The sequence below is a fragment of the Balaenoptera acutorostrata genome, assembly GCF_949987535.1.
Source record: "Balaenoptera acutorostrata chromosome 6 unlocalized genomic scaffold, mBalAcu1.1 SUPER_6_unloc_1, whole genome shotgun sequence".
In the NCBI taxonomy this organism is placed as follows: Eukaryota; Metazoa; Chordata; class Mammalia; order Artiodactyla; family Balaenopteridae; genus Balaenoptera; species Balaenoptera acutorostrata.
Window position 1 is genome coordinate 211710 of NW_026645490.1, and position 20855 is coordinate 232564.

The 20855-nt window shown below is 35.6% G+C and overlaps 1 protein-coding gene across 1 annotated transcript in view; it reads left to right on the plus strand.

Annotated features, from left to right (window-relative positions):
• Nucleotides 1-20855, plus strand: part of LOC130706589 (uncharacterized) — a 133299-nt gene that overhangs the window by 38816 nt on the left and 73628 nt on the right. The window contains exon 2 of the mRNA XM_057539228.1: nucleotides 16233-16465. Within this exon, the coding sequence (XP_057395211.1) occupies nucleotides 16435-16465 (31 nt within the window). The 5' untranslated portion in view covers nucleotides 16233-16434. The remainder of the gene's footprint in view (nucleotides 1-16232; nucleotides 16466-20855) is intronic.

Genomic DNA, 20855 nt, shown 5'->3' on the forward strand with positions numbered 1-20855 from the left:
TGACTAGCTAGCTCAAAGGCATGACAAAATGCACATGCTATCACTTCAAGACTACCTCTATTTTCAAACAAAGATCGTTCGTATTTTCAGAATTACATAGAAGGGCCCAGTGGAGGTGTAGAAATGAAGATGATTCCAGCAGCACTCCTTCAAACAGCATAAAACTATAAAATTCAACAAGATGTACTAACCTAATGAGTCACACTTTCAGATAGGCAGTGGAGTGGAGTGGTTATGAAAGGAATGTTTGGATTAGGCTTCTGCTTCCACTGATGAATGCCAGCTGTGTGACCCTGGGTCATTTGCTTATCCTTTCTGTGTCTCAGCTTCCTTGTCTCCAAAAATAGAAGTAATAATTATAACCCATCTCATAGACTTGTTATGAAGATTAAATTAATTAATATATATAAAGAATGCCTGGAACATAGTAAGTCCTCAGTGAATTTTAGCCATTACTATTGCTCCTGTTGATCTCAAGTGTAAAATCAGAAATGTGACTTTGGTCCATGACTTTGGGTAGAATAATCAGATAAGGAATTTTAGGGAAAGGCATTTATACTGGGTATTTCCATTATTCAAAGTATTATCACTAATACTGCAAGATTAAGACAATATTAACAAAAGAAGAATATTTAAAAATAAGTTTATGTCATAGAATTAGAAACTCTAACAGTACATTGATATGTTTCAGCTTTCCGTAATATTATATCTCTCTAAGCAATAAAGCTTTTCAGATTAAGCTATTTGGATTAAATTGTCACTAGCAACTTTGACTTCTTTCGGTTTTATATATTTTTCCACTAGCTGAAAAGGACTCCCCAGATCAAGACAATATGCTCCTGAAACATACACTGCTTGTTATCTGGCTGTTTTTTATGAAGTCTTCTAAGACATATAGTATCTGACCATCAGTATGGGTTGTTTGACATTTATGATAGTGAAATGAGTGTTAGTGTCCAAGTCAAACATGTTTTGTATGCTTTGGAATGTCATCTCACTTAGAATGGGTATGAAAACTTTGGTGTGGATCCTTGGAAAGAGAGCATTACTGTTTGACTGTGAAAGGTTAGGTTTAGCCCCATCTCTTGAATTTTCTCATGTCCCCTTTTCTTCAGTCATCCCATCACTGACTTATTCAAACCCTCTAAATCTCTGGCATTTACTATTGTTGTCTTCATGATTTTCCTGTCTCTACCTCACCTCCTTCTGATCCATTTGCTATCCTGCTGCCAGAATAATCTTTCTAAAGACCACTTACCTGATGATCTTGCTTTTCTGGGTAAAGATTTTCGAATCTTCCCTCACATCACACACACACACACACACACACACGCATACATTTATTCCTTGAAAGGTCCCTTCCCTTCACTTACTGTTCCTAGTCCCTCCTTTAACTGACCCTAAACTACAACCACCACCTAGCTACGCTGGCATTCTTCCATCAGGACTTTCAGTTACCCCTCCCTCTACTTCTGGCACTTTCTCTACGTGTCTTGTCTTCCTGTTGAATATAGTCATCTAGGCTCTTACAGATCCATTTCCAGGAAACATATGCTCACAATAAAAATAAAAACATAAAATGCAAGAGGAAGAATCATCAGAAATAATAAACTACAGAATTAGACCAAAATAAATGTATATATTGAAAGAGATTTAGGATATAAAATTTGTTTTATATGTATAAAGAAATAAAAGAGTAGAAGAATGGAAAGAATAAGAGACTATCAAAATGATCAAGTAGAATTGAAAAAGAGTAGTATTGAGAAATGAAAAATGTAATCACTGAAATAAAGAATTTAGTGAATGCTGAAACAGCAGATTAGACACAGGTGAAGAGAGGCTCAACAAATTAGAAGACACATTTGAAATAAATAAGCAGCATGCACCACAGAGAGATGAAGATATGGAAAATATGAAAGCCAGGTTAGGGGACAGGGTAAAGCGATTGATTTTTGTATCTGATCTGAGTTCTAGAAGGAAGAGCATGTGGGAAAAAGAAATACTTAAGAGATAATCTATGGGAATTGCCCAGAATTGAAGAGAGTCACCAATATTTAGATTCATGAAACCTCTCAAATCCCTAGTGATACAAAGGAAAATAAATTCCCACCCAAAACAACACTTTATATTGGAACTGTAGAACACCGGAATCAAGAGGTGTTAAAAGCAGATAAAAGATAAGTATAACAAATAAACAAACAAAATCAGAGACAAGAACTGTTAAAGTTCTGAGAGGGAATAAGTACCAACCAAGAATTGTAGACTCATTGACTTTTTCTTTCTCTTTGAAGAATGAAGGTAAGATAAAACCATTCACAGATATATAAAATCAAAGAGCATTTAAGGCCAATTAACCTTCACTAAAGAAGTGTTAATGGATATATTTAGCAAGAAAGAAAATTATTACAGAGGGCAGTTATGAGTACTTATAATCTAGTAGCTAGAAACAAATGGCAGGTCCTCAGGTAGAATCACATATTTGAACAGTAATAAAGCTGTTTGTACAACAACATCTTTATGAAGCTGATGGAATTCAAAGGAAGAAGACAAGATAAATCTAAGTGAACAATTGAAAATATAGTTGGAAAAGGCTTACCAGACTTAAAGCATTCTAAGGTCCCTGCATTATTTTGTTTAATTTTAGGCTTTGTTAAATTGTTAAGCACAATGCAGTGTAAAATTTTAAGGATGACCACTTAAAGAAGAGTAATAAGACATATACATTTCAAACCAGTAGGAAAAATGGAATGGGATGGGGGTAGATTTCAGTCTGTTCAACAGAAAGCAAGAAGAGAGGGGAGGAGAAAGTAACTGAGAAAAAGAGACAAATAAGCATAAAATAGAATAAAATGAAGTGATAAGGATATAGAGATTTGAATAAATTATTTCCAACTTTGATTTTAAGGATATATATATAACAGTTAGAAAATATTATGCAGGCTTTTCAATTACATGTGGAATATTTACATTTTTACTTAACCATAAAACCAGTTTCAATACATTTAAAAGAATTAGTAACATAAAAATAAAATTTCTTAAAACTGAAAAGCAATAATGTATCTCACTTATAAAAGCTCATATTGTGCTGAGTTAGATGAATGGAAAACAATAATTAAAAAAAAATACCTAGAAACATGGTCACATTTTAAACCACCAAAAATAATGATATAAACTTATTTGCTATAATGGAATGAGAGCTAGTTTAACTTCAGCAGAGCTGTAATACAAGAAGCAAAAAGAAATATAGAAACAAGTATAAGTTCTGAAGGAAAGTAACTTTTTTACTAGAAACTATTATTTAAACCATCGTAAAACATGAGTGGAGAGGATGAAGAGGGAGACTAAAATCTTGCTAATGTTCTTTGAGACATAAGTAGAATTTAACCATGGACATTGTTTAAAAATTGAGATAAAGTATTGCGTTATAAATAGAAGGATAATCAGTAGAAAATAAATTAAATGTGATATTTTGTGTGCTTTTCAAAATCATGAAACTGATTTTCCTCCTCAGAAAAAGTCCTGTTTTCTGTTTCATGTTTTAATATGATTGCATGTTTTTTCATTCATTGTTCTTTCATCTGATAGTGAGAATATTCTTGGTTAAACAGTGAAAGTTTGTTTGTACTTTAGAATAGGTGTATGAGGCTGTTTAAGCATGTGGATTTTTTTACCCAATCTATTTTTTTTATAGACTACTGTTGGCTTGCGGAAGCAGCCCTGTGAAAACTGTTAAGCATGATGAGTAGCAGCACTAGGTGGATTTGGGTGACACAATATAATTCATGTCCTTAACATCTTACTATTATTATACATAGAAACTTTCACCAATTATTGTTGCTGATAAATAACTGAAACATTTTCCTGTAAGTGATTAAAATATTTGTCGATTTCTCAGATTTTTAAATAGAATGAAATTGGATCTTATCATGAATTTTCTATAAAAATCTGGAGTTCCTTTTAGGTTAACAGATTTGTATCTTTTCTAAACTAATTTTAAGTTCTATAATCTTATATAATGCTTATATGTAGTCTTATGTATAATATACATATAGTCAGGTTTACGAAAGAGAAGGCCATTTCCATACCTGGTATAATTCAACAAATTCTGTGAATTTTTAATTTCCACTTGCTGCGGAATTAAAATGTTTCACCTTCTATTTGACATGAGTGCTGTACACCAGCACAGTTTGGAAGTTTTGTACAGAAAGAGAAAAAAACACCCTCTTCAGAAAAATTTTTAAAGAAATGTTTAGTTGTACCTTGTGAAAATAATACCAAATAGCTATTTTATCTTTTTTTTTTTTTTTTGCAAATATGGACATTTTTTTAATCATCTTTTTTGGAGTATAATTGCTTTACAATGGTGTCTTACCTTCTGCTTTATAACAAAGTGAATCAGCTATACGTATACATATATCCCCATATCCCCCATATCTCTTCCCTCTTGCGTCTCCCTCCCTCCCACCCTCCCTATCCTACTCCTCTAGGTGGTCACAAAGCACTGAGCTGATCTCCCTGTGCTATGCGGCTGCTTCCCACCAGCTATCGGTTTTACATTTGGTAGTGTATATATGTCCACACCACTCTCTCACATTGTCCCAGCTTACCCTTCCCCCTCTCCGTATCCTCAAGTCCATTCTCTAGTAGGTCTGCGTCTTTTTTCCCATCTTGCCCCTAGGTTCTTCATGACCATTCTTTTTTTTTTTTTTTAGATTCCATATAAATGTGTTAGCAAACGGTATTTGTTTTTCTTTTTCTGACTTACTTCACTCTGTATGACAGATTCTAGGTCCATCCACCTCACTACAAATACCTCAATTTCATTTCTTTTTTAGGCTGAATAATATTCCATTGTATATATGTGCCACATCTTCTTTATCCATTCATCTGTCGATGGACACTTTGGTTGCTTCCATGTCCTGGCTATTGTAAATAGAGCTGCAATGAACATTGTGGTACATGACTCTTTTTGAATTATGGTTTTCTCAGGGTATATGTCCAGTAGTGGGATTGCTGGGTCATATGGTAGATCTGTTTTTCGTTTTTTTTTTTTTTAATTTATTTATTTATTTATTTATTTATTTATGGCTGTGTTGGGTCTTAGTTTCTGTGTGAGGGCTTTCTCTGGTTGCGGCAAGTGGGGGCCACTCTTCATCGCGGTGCGCGGGCCTCTCACTATCGTGGCCTCTCCCGTTGCGGAGCACAGGCTCCAGACGCGCAGGCTCAGCAATTGTGGCTCACGGGCTTAGTCGCTCCGCAGCATGTGGGCTCTTCCCAGACCAGGGCTCGAACCCGTGTCCCCTGCATTGGCAGGCAGATTCTCAACCACTGCGCCACCAGGGAAGCCCTGTTTTTCGTTTTTTAAGGAACCTCCATACTGTTCTCCATAGTGGCTGTATCAATTTACATTGCAAGAGTGTTCCCTTTTCTCCACACCCTCTCCAGAATTTGTTTGTAGATTTTTTTATGATGGCCATTCTGACTGGTGTGAGATGATATCTCATTGTAGTTTTGATTTGCATTTCTCTAATGATTAATGATGTTGAGCATTCTTTCATGTGTTTGTTGGCCATCTGTATATCTTCTTTGGAGAAATGTCTGTTTAGGTCTTCTGCCGATTTTTGGATTGGGTTGTTTGTTTTTTTGATATTGAGCTGCATGAGCTGCTTGTAAATTGTGGAGATTAATCCTTTGTCAGTTGCTTCATTTGCAAATACTTTCTCCGATTCTGAGGGTTGTCTTTTCGTCTTGCTTATGGTTTCCTTTGCTGTGCAAAAACTTTTATGTTTCATTAGGTCCCACTTGTTTATTTTTGTTTTATTTCCATTTTTCTAGGAGGTGGGTCAAAAAGGATCTTGCTGTGATTTATGTCATAGAGTGTTTTGCCTATGTTTTCCTCTAAGAGTTTGAAAGTGTCTGGCCTTACATTTAGGTCTTTAATCCATTTTGAGTTTATTTTTGTGTATGGTGTTAGGGAGTGTTCTAATTTCATTCTTTTCCACGTAGCTGTCCAGTTTTCCCGGCACCACTTATTGAAGAGGCTGTCTTTTCTCCATTGTATATTCTTGCCACCTTTATCAAAAATAAGGTGACCGTATGTGCTTGGGTTTATCTCTAGGCTTTCTATCCTGTTCCATTGATCTATATTTCTGTTTTTGTGCCAGTACCATACTGTCTTGATTACTGTAGCTTTGTAGTACAGTCTGAAGTCAGGGAGCCTGATTCCTCCACCTCCGTTTTTCTTTCTCAAGATTGCTTTGGCTATTTGGGGTCTTTTGTGTTTCCATACAAATTGTGAAATTTTTTGTTCTACATCTGTGAAAAATGCCAGTGGTAGTTTGATAGGGATTGCATTGAATCTGTAGACTGCTTTGGGTAGTATAGTCATTTTCACAATGTTGATTCTTCCAATCCAAGAACATAGTATATCTCTTCAACTATTTGTATCATCTTTAATTTCTTTCAACAGTGTCTTATAGTTTTCTGCATATAGGTCTTTTGTCTCCCTAGGTAGGTTTATTGCTATGTATTTTATTCTTTTTGTTGCAATGGTAAATGGGAGTGTTTCCTTAATTTCTCTTTCACATTTTTCCTCATTAGTGTATAGGAATGCCAGAGATTTCTGTGCATTAATTTTGTATTGTGCTACTTTACCAAATTCATTGAATAGCTCTAGTAGTTTTCTGGGAGCATCTTTAGGATCCTCTACGTATAGTATCATGTGACCTGCAAACAGGGACAGCTTTACTTATTCTTTTCCGATTCGGATTCGTTTTATTTCTTTTTCTTCTCTGATTGCTGTGGCTATAACTTCCAAAGCTATGTTGAATAATAGTGGTGAGAGTGGGCACCCTTGTCTTGTTCCTTATCTTAGAGGGAATGGTTTCAGTTTTTCATCATTGAGAAAGATGTTGGCTGTGGGTTTGTCATATATGACCTTTATTATGTTGAGGTAGGTTCCCTCTATGCCTACTTTCTGGAGGGTTTTTATCATAAATGGGTGTTGAATTTTGTTGAAAGCTTTTTCTGCATCTATTGAGATGATTATACGGTTTTTATCCTTCAATTTGTTAGTATGGTGTATCACATTGTTTGATTTGCGTATATTGAAGAATCCTTTCATTCCTGGGATTAACTCCACTTGATCGTGGTTTATGATCCTTTTAATGTGCTGTTGGATTCTGTTTGCTAGTATTTTGTTGAGGATTTTTGCATCTATGTTCATCAGTGATATTGGCCTGTAGTTTTCTTTCTTTATGACATCTTTGTCTGGTTTTGGTATCAGGATGATGGTGGCCTCGTAGAATGAGTTTGGGAGTGTTCCTCCCTCTGCTATATTTTGGAAGAGTTTTAGAAGGATAGGTGTTAGCTCTTCTCTAAATGTTTGATGGAATTCCCCTGTGAAGCCATCTGGTCCTGGGCTTTTGTTTGTTGGAAGATTTTTAATCACAGTGTCAATTTCAATGCTTGTGTTTGGTTTGTTTATATTTTCTATTTCTTCCTGGTTCAGCCTTGGAAGGTTGTGCTTTAATAAGAGTTTGTCCATTTCTTCCAGGTTGTCCATTTTATTGGCATAGAGTTGCTTGCAGTAATCTCTCATGATCCTTTGTATTTCTGCCTTGTCAGTTGTTACTTCTCCTTTTTCATTTCTAATTCTGTTGGTTTGAGTCTTCTCCCTTTTTTTCTTGATGAGTCTGTCTAATGGTTTATCAATTTTGTTTATCTTCTCAAAGAGCCAGCTTTTAGTTTTATTGATCTTTGCTATTGTTTCCTTCCTTTCTTTTTCATTTATTTCTGATCTGATCTTTATGATTTCTTTCCTTCTGCTAACTTTGGGGTTTTTTTTGTTTTTCTTTCTGTAATTGCTTTAGGTGTAAGGTTAGGTTTTTTATTTGAGATGTTTCTTGTTTCTTGAGGTAGCATTGTATTTGCTATAAACTTCCCTCTAGGACTGCTTTTGCTGCATCCCATAGGTTTTTGGTGATCGTGTTTTCATTGTCATTTGTTTCTAGGTATTTGTTGATTTCTTCCTTGATTTCTTCAGTGATCTCTTGGTTATTAAGTAGTGTATTGTTTAGCTTCCATGTGTTTGTATTTCTTACAGATTTTTTCCTGTAATTGATATCTAGTCTCATAGCGTTGTGGTTGGAAAAGATACTTGATATGATTTCAATTTTCTCTAAATTTACCGAGGCTTGATTTGTGACCCAAGATATGATCTATCCTGGAGAATGTTCCATGAGCACTTGAGAAGAAAGTGTATTTTGTTGTTTTTGGATGGAATGTCCTATAAATATCAATTAAGTCCATCTTGTTTAGTGTATCATTTAAAGCTTGTGTTTCCTTATTTATTTTCATTTTGGATGGTCTGTCCGTTGGTGAAAGAGGGGTGTTAAAGTCCCCTACTATGATTGTGTTACTGTTGATTTTCCCTTTTATGGCTGTTAACATTTGCCTTATGTATTGAGGTGCTCCTATGTTGGGTGCATAAATATTTACAATTTTTATATCTTCTTCTTGGATTGATTCCTTGATCATTATGTAGTGTCCTTCTTTGTCTCTTGTAATAGTCTTTGTTTTCACGTCCAAATAGTTATTTTATCTTTATATATGTATCTAATGAGATACCTGAGAATGCACTGCTTTATTCAATAGTAATCTAATTTTTTATTTACTTGTTAAATATGTGCGTGCATGCATGCATGTGCATGCGCACACACACACACACACACACACACACTTCCTAAAATGATTGGGTTTTCTACTCTTGTAACAGCAGTGGCCTGTATTTTTGAATAAACATGAACAATTAAACATAATGATTGTTTTATGGAAACTTTTTGATCAGAGACCCAAGTTTTCAGTGAACTGTTGCTATTAATAATTAAATAATTTTTAGGTAAACATTACATTAAACAGCAATGCTATATTATAATAGTGTACCTCAGTAGATTAAACCTGAAAATATTTACCAGGAATTAATTGTTTTAAAACTTTAGCTGTCATTTGGATCCAAATTCTAAAATATAAAATTTTCCTTTTTCCCCTATATATTTTGTGTATATTCTTGGAACTCTACAAAGAAGTTACTGTCTTGTTTTTTTTCCCCTCCGGCAAAATGAGAAAAGCGGTATTTTATGGAGGGATCATTAACAGGTACTTGTGCTTTGAATGGATTGATTGTACTTGCTGCCTTTAGCTATGAACATCTTTTTGACAACTGTCCCCTGTTGAATATCTTGGAGAAAAGAAGGAAGAGAGGAAAGGAGGAAGACAAGGAAGAAGGAGAGGGTGGGAGGAGGAGAGATGGATGGACAAAAGGAAAGTATTTCCAAATTGCAAGACAGCGTATGAATGGAGTTTTATCCTAGTTAAAGCACCAAATACACATTTCTTTGCAATGATGTGTATTCTCTTTTCTCATTCTACCACAAAGCAGTGAATCTTTATCTTTGGAATATGTTGGTTATTTTATTTTAAATGTTTTCCAATGAAAATGCCCAAATCACCAAACATAGTGTAAAAATTTCTTGTGTAACTTAAATCTTGTCCTAAAATTTTAACAATTGTTATAGTATTTATGGATCAAATATTATAGTATAGGTGTTATTTTTTGTTAAATTTTGTAAGTTTTTAAAGTTACCTGGACTTTTAGAAGAAGCACTCCTGTAAATATAAAGGAACATCTAACCCTTTCATGTTCATCACAGGTTTTTAAAAAATTTGTGCAGCAGTTTTTAACTCTTCTACAATCATATAATACAGAAAGAAATACATAATTTTGTCTCCAATTTTCAGTGGAGAAAATTGAGTAATTGAAGGATAAAAAAAACTCTAAAGTTTCAAAATAAATTATTCACTCAAAAAATATTTATTAGGGGGCTTCCCTGGTGGCGCAGTGGTTGAGAATCTGCCTGCCAATGCAGGGGACACGGGTTCGAGCCCTGTTCTGGGAGGATCCCACATGCCGCGGAGCAACAAAGCCCGTCAGCCACAACTACTGAGTCTGCGCGTCTGGAGCCTGTGCTCCGCAACAAGAGAGGCCGCGATAGTGAGAGGCCCGTGCACCACGATGAAGAGTGGCCCCCGCTTGCTGCAACTAGAGAAAGCCCTCGCACAGAAACGAAGACCCAACACAGCCAAAAATAAATAAATAAATAAAATAGAAATTAAAAAAAAATTTATTAGGTCCTTGCTCCATGAAGCAACTTATATAGCAGCAACATTTGTAGAAGGAAATTATGTGATTTTGGCAATTACAGTAATTTGGTAATTCACATGAACAATGTATGAACAGAAAAATATAAAATTGCACACTTTTTTATTGAGTAAATTTGACTTGTAACATTGCATATGTTTAAGGTATACAGTATGTTACTTTGATACATTTATATATTGTTAATGTGATTGCTGAAGTAATATCACATTATATAATTATAATACACATGATCACATTATATAATTATAGTACAGTATTACTGTCTATTTATTATACTGTTCATTAGATCTTCATGGCTCATTTACCAATTCTTACAAGTTTGTACCCTTAAAGACCATCCCTCTTGTCCCTGTCCCTGGTAACCACCATTTTATTCTGTTTTTCACAGGTTTAACTTTTAGATTTCACATGTAAGTGACATAATACAGTACTTGTCTTTCTCTATCTGACTTACTCTCTTAGCATAATGTTGTAGCAAATGGGAGGATCTCTTCCTTTCTCATGGCTGAATAACATTCCACGGTGTATGTATACCACATATTTTTTTACCCATTCATCCACTGATGGTCTTTTGGGTTGTTTCCGTATCTTGGCTATTGTGAGTAATGCTGTGATAAACATGGGAGTGCGTATATCTTGTCAAAATCCTATTTTCATTTTCTTTGGTTGTATACCCAGAAGTGGAATACCTGGAGTATATGATAGATCTACTTTTAATTTTTTGAGGAGCTTCCATCTTGCTTTCTATAGTTGTTAGACTAATTTACATTCCCACATCCTCACCAGCATCTGTTGGTCCTTGTCTTCTTGATGATAACCATTCTCACAGGTGTGAGGTAATGTTTCACTGTGATTTTGATTTGCAGTCCCCTTATGATTAGTGATGTTGAGCATCTTTTCATGTGTCTCTTGGCCATTTTGATGTCCTTTTCAGAGAAATGACTATTTACTTCTTCTTCCCATCTTTTAACCAGATTGTTTGTTTTCTGTTATTGAGTTGACTGAGTTCCTTGTATATTTTGGATATTAATCACTTATTCGATAAATGGTTTGCAAAATTTTTCTCCCATTCTGTAGGGTGTCTTTTCATTTTGTTAATTAATTTATTCTTTTGATGTGCAGAAGCTCTTGAGTTTGATGTAGTCCCATGTTTTGATTATTTTCTTTTATTGTTTGTTATTTTGGCATCACGCCCACCAAATTATTGCCAAGACCAATATCAATAAACGTCTCCCCTAACATTTTCTTTTAGGATTCTTATGGCATCAGGTCTTATGTTTAAGTCTTTGACCCATTTTGAGTTAATTATTGTGAGTGGTGTGAGATAGGGGTCTACTTTCAGTGTTCTGCATATGTTTCTCCAATTTTTCCAGCACCATTTGTTGAAGAGGCTATCCTTTCTCCACCGGGTATTCTTGGCTTCCTTGTTGAATACTAGTTGACCGTATATGCCAGGGTTTAATTCTGGGCTCTCTATTCTGTTCCGTTGGTCAATTTGTCTTTTTCCCCCCCAAGTACAATACTGTTTTTCCACTATGGTTTTGTGGTATAGCTTGAAATCCAGAAGTGTGGTATCTCTGGCTTTGCTCTTTTCTCTCCAGATTGCTTTGGCTGTTTGAGGTCTTTTGTGGTTCCACACACATTTTAGGATTGTTTCTTCTATTTCTGTGAAGAATGCCTTTGGTATTTTGGTGAGGACTATGTTCAGTTTGTTGCTGGCTTTAGAACTATTGATATTTTAACAATATTAACTCTTTGGATCCATGAACATTTGTTTGTGTCTTCAATTTCTTTGATTTTGTTTGTGTCTTTCCATTTGTTGGTGTCCTTGATTTCTTTCAGCAGTTTTGCAGTTCTAATTGTACAGATCTTCCACTTCCTTGGTTAAATTTATTCCTAAGTATTTTATTGTTTTTGATGCTATTGTGAAAGGGATGGTTTTCTTTATTTCTTTCTCAGATGCTTTATCATTAGTGTAGAGGAATGAAACTGAGTTCTGTACGTTGACTTTGTATCCTGCCAATTTACTGAAATTGTTGATTAATTTCAATAGTTTTTTGGCTGATTCTTTGGGATTTTCTATATATTCAATCATATCATCAGCAAATAATGACAGTTTTACTTTTTCATTTCTGATTTGGATATATTTTATTTCTTTGTCTTGCATAATTGCTCTAGCTAGGACTTCCAGTACTCTATTGAATAAGAATAGTGAGACTGGGCATCCTTGCCTTGTTCCTGGTCTCAGAGGAAACACTTCCCATTTCTCTCCATCAGGTATAATGTTACCCTGGTGTTTGTTATACATGGCCTTTATGTTGAAGTATGTTCCTTCTATACCCAGTCTGTTAAGGGTTTTTATTATGAAAGGATGTTGTTTTATGTCAAATGCTTTTTCTTTCTCTATTGAAAAGATCATGTGATTTTTATTTTTTCTTTTATTGATGTGATGTGTTGGATTTATTGATTTGCATATGTTGACCCATCCTTTCATCCTAGGCATAAATTCCGCTTGGTCATCGTATATACTTCTATTAATGTGTTCTTGAATTTGGTTTGCTAATATTTTGTTGAGAAATTTTGCACCTATGTTCATCAGGGATATTGGTCTATAGTTTGCTTTTCTTGTGGTATCTTTATCTGGCTTTGGTACCAAGGTAATGCTGGCCTCATAGAACAAGTTTGGAAGTGTTTTCTCCCCCTCAATATTTTGAAAGAGTTTGAGGAGGATTGGTATTACTTCTTTCAATGTTTGATAGAATTATCCAGGGGAGTTTTCTGGTCCTGGAGTTTTCTGTGTTGGGAATTTTTAAATTACTGATACAGTGTCTTTACTCATTATTGGTCTGTTCCTACTTTCTATTTCTTCCTGATTCAGTCATGGTAGGTTGTGTGTTTCTAGAAATGTATCCATTTCTTTTAGGTTGTATAATCCATTGGCATATAATTGTTCAGAGTAGTCTCTTATGATTCTATGTATTTCTGTAGTATCAGTTGTAATGTCTTCTCTTTTCATTTCTAATTTTATTTATTTGACTCTTCTTTTTTTTCCTGAGTCTAACTAAAGGTTTGTCAATGTTGTTTATCTTTTTGAAGAAACATTTTGTAGTTTCCTTGATCCTTTCTATTGTTTTTCTGGTTTCTATTTCATTTATTTGCATTCTGATACTTACTATTTCCTTAGTTCTGCTAACTTTGGGCTTAATTTTTTCTTCTTTTTCTAGTTCCTTGAGGTATAAAGTTAGGTTGTTTACTTGAGATTTTTCTAACATCTTAATGTATTTATTGCTATAAACTTTCCACCCAGATCTGCTTTTGCTGCATGCCATGATATTTGATATGTTGTGTTTTCATTTTCATTTGTTTTGAGATATTTTTTATTTCCTTTTTGATTTCTTCTTTGACACAATGGTTGTTTAGACGTGGGTTTACTTTCCACATGTTTGTAGATCTTCTCATCTTCCTCTTGTTGTGGACTTCTAGTTTCATACCAATTGTGGTCACAGAAGATAGCTGATATGATTTCAGTCTTCTTAAGTTTGCTAAGATTTGTTTTGTGACCTATATCATATGATCCAGCCTGAATGTTCTATGTGCACTTGAGAAGAATGTGTGTTCTGCTACTGTTGGATGGAATATTCTATATGTGTCTATTAAATCCATTTGTTCTAAGGTGTGGTTCAAGTCCAACGTTTCTTTGTTGATTTTCTGTCAAGACAATCTATCCATTGCTGATAGTGGGGTATTGAAATTCCTGCAATTACTGCATTGTTGTCTATTTGTTCCTTAATATCTATTATTACATACTTGTATATTTCAGTGATCAGGTTTTGGGAACGTACATATTTATTATTGTTATATCTTCTTGATGTAGTGACCCCTTTACTGACCTTCTTTGTCTCTTCTTACCTTTTTTGGCTTGAAGTGTGTTTTGTCTGATACAAGGATGGCTATACCCACCTTCTTTTCATTTCTATTTGCTTGGAATATCATCTTCCATCCTTTCACTTTGAGCCTATGTGCCTTTAGAGCTGAAATGAGTCTTCTGTAGAGAGCATAGAGTTGGACCTTGTTTTTTCAGCCATCCACCCACTATGTGCCTTTTGATCGGTGAGTTCAATCTGCTTACATTTAGGGGTGATTATTGATATGTAAGAATTTACTATTGCCATTTTATCTTTTGCCTTCTGCTTATTTTGTCTCTCTGTTGTTCCTTTTTTCTTCTCTTTCTGTCTGCCCTTATAAGTTGGTGGTTTTCCATGGTGATTTGCTCACTCTCCCCTTTTTTATGTTTATGTTTCTGCTCTAGATTTTTGCTTGTGGTTACCATGAAGTTTACATGAAACATCCTACAGGTAAAATAGCCCCTTTCCTGCTGATGCCAGTTTATCTTCATTCACCTATAAAGGTTTCATCTGCTTACTCTTCCCCTTTTATATTTTTAATGTTAGCAATGATCTCTATGCTGTGATTTCATTACCAAGTTGTAGTATCTATAGCTATTTTTAATGCTCTTTTCCTTTAACCATTATATTATAGTTAAGAATTTAATATACTGTTCTAGAAAAGATTTACAGTATTCTAATTATGAGTATTTATCATCTTAATCAGAGTTTTGTGTACTTTTGTCTTTTTGTTTCAGCTTGAAGAGCTCCTTTCAACATTTCTCATAAGGCAGGTCTAGTGGTGGTAAACTCCCTCAGCTTTAGTTTGTCTGGGAAAGGCTTTAATTCTCCTTTATATCTGAAGGATAACTGCCACATATTCTTAGATGGAAATTTTTATCTTTCAATATTTTGAATATGTCATTCCACTATCTATCTCCTGACCTTCAAAGTTTCTGCTGAGAAATCTACTGTAGCCTAATGCGGGTACCTCTGTAGGTTGCTGTCTTTTTTTTTTTTTTTTCCCCCTGGCTGCCTTTAAAATTGCTTCTTTATGATTGAATTTTGACAGCTTCATTAAAATGTGTTTTGGAGGTCTTTCTGTGATGAGATAACAAGATATTCTGTTAGCTTCGTGGATCTGTATATTCATCCCTTCCCCAGATTTGGGAATTTCTCAGCTATTATTTCTTTAAATAAACTCTGTCCCCTTCCCACTCTCTTCTCCTTCTGGGATGCCCATTATTCTTACGTTTCCCTTTCCAATAGAATCAGATATTTCTCATAGGCTTCACTTTTTAAAAATCTTAGCTCTCTCTTTTCTTCCACCTGAATTATTTCTATATTTCTATCCTTGAGCTTGCTAATTCCTCTTCTACCTGATTTGCTCTATTTCCAGTGCATTGTAATGCATTCTTTATCTCATTTATTGAGTTCTTCGGCTCCAGAAATCTGTCTGATTCTTTTTTAGAATTTTAATCTCTTTGGTAAAGTATTCCTTCTGCTTGTTATTTTCATTCCTAATATCATTGCATTGCCTTCATGAGTTTTCTATTGAATTTCTTCATAACAGCTATTTAAAACTCTTTATCAGTTAGATCACAATATTCCATACCTTTGGGTTTGGCTACTGGAAAATTGTCTTGCTTTTTTTTGCGATACCCTATTACCATGATTCTCTAAATAAAAAATGGAACACCATTTTTATTTAGGTAAGACTTTGTTTACTTTGCTCCTAAGAATGCAACAGGTTGGTAGTTAGGAGCCTTCCTTTCCAGAAGGTGGCGCTATGGCACAAGTTTTTGGTTTCTCTTACCAGCGTTAACTAGCGGCTTCTAAGATTGGGAACCCACACAGTTAAAACAAAACAAAACAAAACAACAACAACAAAAACAATGCGTGGTGGCAGAATGTGGGCGCAGGGGGGAGGTGTGTGTACTTAGCACTTGGGGCTTTGTGGGTGTCCATGGCCTGGTAGAGGTATCCTCAAGTTGGGATGGGGGCGGTGTCCCAGGGGTCCTTGGGTGGTCGGTCCCCTTGCCTCCAGGGGCAGACAGCAGGAGACATTTTACTTCAGTTCTCTTTGTCTGTCTACTTACCTTTCCTTTCCCTCTGCCCATTCACTGCAGTCTCTCCTCAGAGAGAGCAACTGGTCCCGCCAGCTGTAACACACGTGGCTGGGCAGACTTCCAGTCACTGCCTTCATCCTCCAGCTCCTCTGCCAGAAAGGTGGTGCTGGCTCGCTGCCAGAACAGCAGCCGCCTTCTGTGCTGTCACAGCCTCCTGCCACCAGCTCTGCAGCCACTTACCTCAATCCCTGCTACCTACTCCATGGTCCAATCCACCCACTTTGGATGCACAGGTGGGTGGATCTCTTGGATGTCGTTGTATGCTGTGGATAGGTGCTTTTTTTTTTCTTTCTGGTTATGGACGTCCTAATAGTTGTAAATCAAAGGAGAGAGAGAAAAAAGGAACGATTCACACTATCATGATACTGACGTCACCCCAAAACTGCATATTTCATTGCTCTGTGACTATTTCAACAATTTGAGTAAGTTGTGTGGAATATTAGACTTTGCCCCTTAAATGGATATTTCAGATTTATATACAAGCAAGGAAGTTTTTCAGTTAATGAGCTATGGATAGTGAAAGTCTTTTTAAACTAAATATCTAAAGTAATATCAATACTAATATGAGTCAACAGCTGAGTTTCCCAAGTGCATCTTTCTGGGCACTAGCGTGATAGGGCTTCAGATTTTTGAAAGTATGTCTTTTACACTGCCCAACTCTCCAATTCTGGTTTAATAACCACAGAACATAATACAGATACCAGGGCTACTCATATGAAAACTGCAATTTAGTGCACACTCCTGGTGGCCACGTTGAGGGTCTCTCCTGGCACAGTTGAGGTTTTCATCCACTGCAGAGATCTCTCAGCTCCTGTCCCGAGTGTTGTACATTTCCTTCTCTGAAGAACAGAATGTGTCTGCCTTAAGTACACAAATAAATCCTCTCACTAAATCAGAATTTCAGGGGCGGGGATGGGGAATTGCCCCTTGGGTATCAGTGTCTGAAAAACTGCTGTGTCTATTTCTCCCCTGAATTTCATTGCACAAAATTATACAATCTTGATAAATCTAGAGATGTTACTTCTAACACAGACATGTTCTCATCTTTCCATTTGTGAATTATTTTTGAAAAATATCTGAGTGTGTTGGATTGCTGAATTTTACTGACATGCCCTGTTTAAGCAGGAATGAGAATGCCTTCTGAAATGAATACTTCATTGGCAGTCCCTTCCTATTAGTGAGAACCCCTCTTCTCTATCTATATTTTCCTGGGTCCCACTATCACATACCTACCCCACACCCAGCCTGGAAATTAAGACCGCATGATTTTTCTGTTAGGATGAACTTGGCTGTTTCAATGTTTTAAGCTCAATATATGTCAGGGTTGAAATACAACTTAGATATGGAGATTTAAGAAAGTTGCTCTCGGACTTGTGATCAATTTAATTCAGCAAACATTTATCAAATGCTTACCATGTGCCAGGCACTGTGATAGAAGCTGAAGAAATAAAGATAAATAGTGGTTCTTTAAAAAAAAAAAAAAGTGCTGTTTCTGTATGAGAAGCAGTATGATTCATTAAACTGGCACAAGTTATAATTTTAGAAACACTCCCACCACTGGGAATCTGTTCCTTTTGTCGAATATAATTTTTCAGCAGTCATGAGTGAATACTAATTGGGATAATTAAAACTGACCTTTAAAACAGATCTAATCCTTGTCTGCTTAGGGTGCTGAAGCAGGGCAATCCATGAAAAACTACAACCATTCTCCCTCCAGATATTTGATTCCTCTGAAGGCTGGTAGAGTCACACACCCTTGCACAATTTTAAAACCATGAAGGGATAGAACTAAGTTTTATAAATGGGCTCCAGGATGTATAACTGGAGAAAAAAAAAACCCCTGAAACTTTCTCTTCTTTCTCAGTAAGTTATTTAAATCATAGCACTTCTTTTTAAGTGAATACTCAGGGTAGTTGATAAAGAGAAAGCCCCCCTACCCTTTTTTAAAAATAAACTTTATTTTTTGAGCAGTTTTAGGTTTATGTAAAATTGAGCAGAAAGTACAGAGATTTCCCATATACCCCCTTCCCTCACACATGCTTAGCCTCTGCCATTACCAGCATCCTTCTGCAGAGTGGTGTTGATACTTTTTTTAGTTTACAATTAGTGAATCTGTGCTGACACATGATAGTCACCCCAAGTCCATAGTTGATGTTTCACTCTCGGTGTTGTACATTCTGTGGGTTTGGACAAATGTATAATGACATGTATCCAGCATTATATTATTGTACAGAATAGTTTCACTGCTCTTAAAATCCCTGTGTTCCTCTTATTCATTCCTCTCTCCCATCTAAACACTGGCAACCACTGATCATTTTACTGGCTTCACACTTCTGTTTTTTCCAGAATATCATATAGCTAGAATCGTATGGTATGTAGCCTTTAAAGACTGGCTTCTTTCACTTAGTAATATGCATTTGGGTTTCTTCTGTGTCTTTTCATGGCTTGATGGATCATTTCTTTTTATTACTAATGTTCCACTATATGGATGTACCACAGTTTGTTTATCCATTCCCTACTAAAGGTGTCTTGGTTGCTTCCAAGTGTTGGAGTTTAATGACTAAAGCTGCTATAAACATTTTTGTGCCTGTTTTTGTGTAGACATAAGTTTTCAACCCCTTTGGGTAAATACCAAGGAACAGATTTTGGATTGCATGTAGGAATGTGTTTAGTTTTGTAAGAACCGGCCAAACAGTCTTCCAAAAAGCCTGCACCATTTTGCATTCCCACCACCAATGAGAGTTCCTGTTGCTCTACATCCTTGCCAGCATTTGGTGTCATTAGTGTTCCAGATTTTGACCATTTTCATAGGAGTGTAGTGGTATCTCATTGTTGTTTTAATGTGCATTTCTCTAAAGACAGATGATGTGGAGCATCTTTTCATATGCTTTTTTCTCATCTGTATATCTTCTTCGGTGAAGTGTCTGTTAAAGTCAGCTTAGGACCATTTTTTAATTGGAGTTGTTTGTTTTCTTATTGGTAAGTTTGAGTTCTTTGCATATTTTGGATAAAAGTCATTTGTTCGATGTGTATTTTGCAAATATTTTCTCCCATCCTGTGGCTTGTGTTTTCATTCTCTTGACTGTCTTTTGCAGGGCAGAAATTTTTAATTTTAATAAAGTCCATCTTATCAGTTCTTTTCTTCATGGATCGTGGCTTTGTATCTACAAAGTCTTTGCAGAACACAAGTTCATCTAGATTTTCTCCTATGTTATCTTCGAGGAGTTTTATAGTTTTGTGCTTTACAGTTAGATCTGTGAACCATTTTGAATTAATTTTTGTGAAGGGTAAAAAGTCTGTGTCTAGATTCATGTTTTTGCTTATGGAAGTCCAGTTGTTCCATTACCACTTACTGAAAAGACTATCTTTGCTCTATTGTATTGCCTTTGCTACTTTGTCAAAGGTCAATTGATTATATTTGTGTAGGTCTACTTCAGGGCTCTCTGTTCTGTTTCACTGATCTATTTGTCAGTTCTTTTGCCAATACACTGTCTTAATTACTGTACCTTTATGGTAAGTCTTGAAATCAGGTAGTGTCATTCCTACCACTCTGTTCTTCTTCAATATTGTTTTGGCTATTCTGGGTCTTTTGCTTCACCGCACAAACTTTAGAATCAGTTTGTTGATATCCACAAAATAACTTGCTTGAATTTTGATTGAGATTGCCTTGAATCTATACATCAAATTGGGAAAAACTGAAATCTTGACAATATTGAGTATTGTCCATGAACATGGAGTATCTCTCCATTTATTTAGTTCTTCCTCGATTAATTGCTCAGAGTTTTGTAGTTTTCCTCATATAGATCTCATGCATATTTTGTTAGATTTATACCTAAGTATTTTATATTTTTTAGGTGCTAATGTAAATAGCATAGTGTTTCAGATTCCTAATTCCACTTGATCATTGCTGGTATATAGAGAAACAATTGACTTTTGTATTTTAACCTTGTATCCTGTGACCTTGCTATAACCACTTATTAGTTCCAGGAGTTTTTGCATAGATGATCTTGTCATCCATAACAAAGACATTTCTTTCCTAATCTGTATCCCTTCTATTTCCTTTTCTTGTCTAATTGCATTAACTAAGACTTCTAGTAGGATGTGGAAAAGGAGTGGTGAGAGGGAAAATCTTTGCCTAGTCTTGATCTTAGTGGGGAAAGTTTCCAGTTTCTCACCATTAAGTGTGGTGTTAGCTGTAAGTTTTCGGTAGATATTCTTTATCAATTTGTGAAAGTTCAACTCTATTCCTAGTTTACCAGGAGTTTTTACCATGGATGGGTGTTGGATTTTGTCAGATGCTTTTCTTCATCTATCGATAGCACCATGTGATTTTTCTTTGTTAGCCTGTGGATGTGATGGATTACGTAAACTGATTTTTGAATGTTGAACCAGCCCTGAATACCTGGGACAAATTCTACTTGTTTCAGTATGTAATTCTTCTTCTATTTTTTAAAAATCTGTTAAAATTTTTATTTTATTTTATTTTTATTTTATTTTATTTTACTTTATTATTTTGTTTTTGGCCACACCGTGTGGCTTGTGGGATCCTAGTTCCCTCACCAGGGATTGAACCCGGGCCCCCTGCAGTGGAAGCATGGAGTCCTAACCACTGGACTGCCAGGG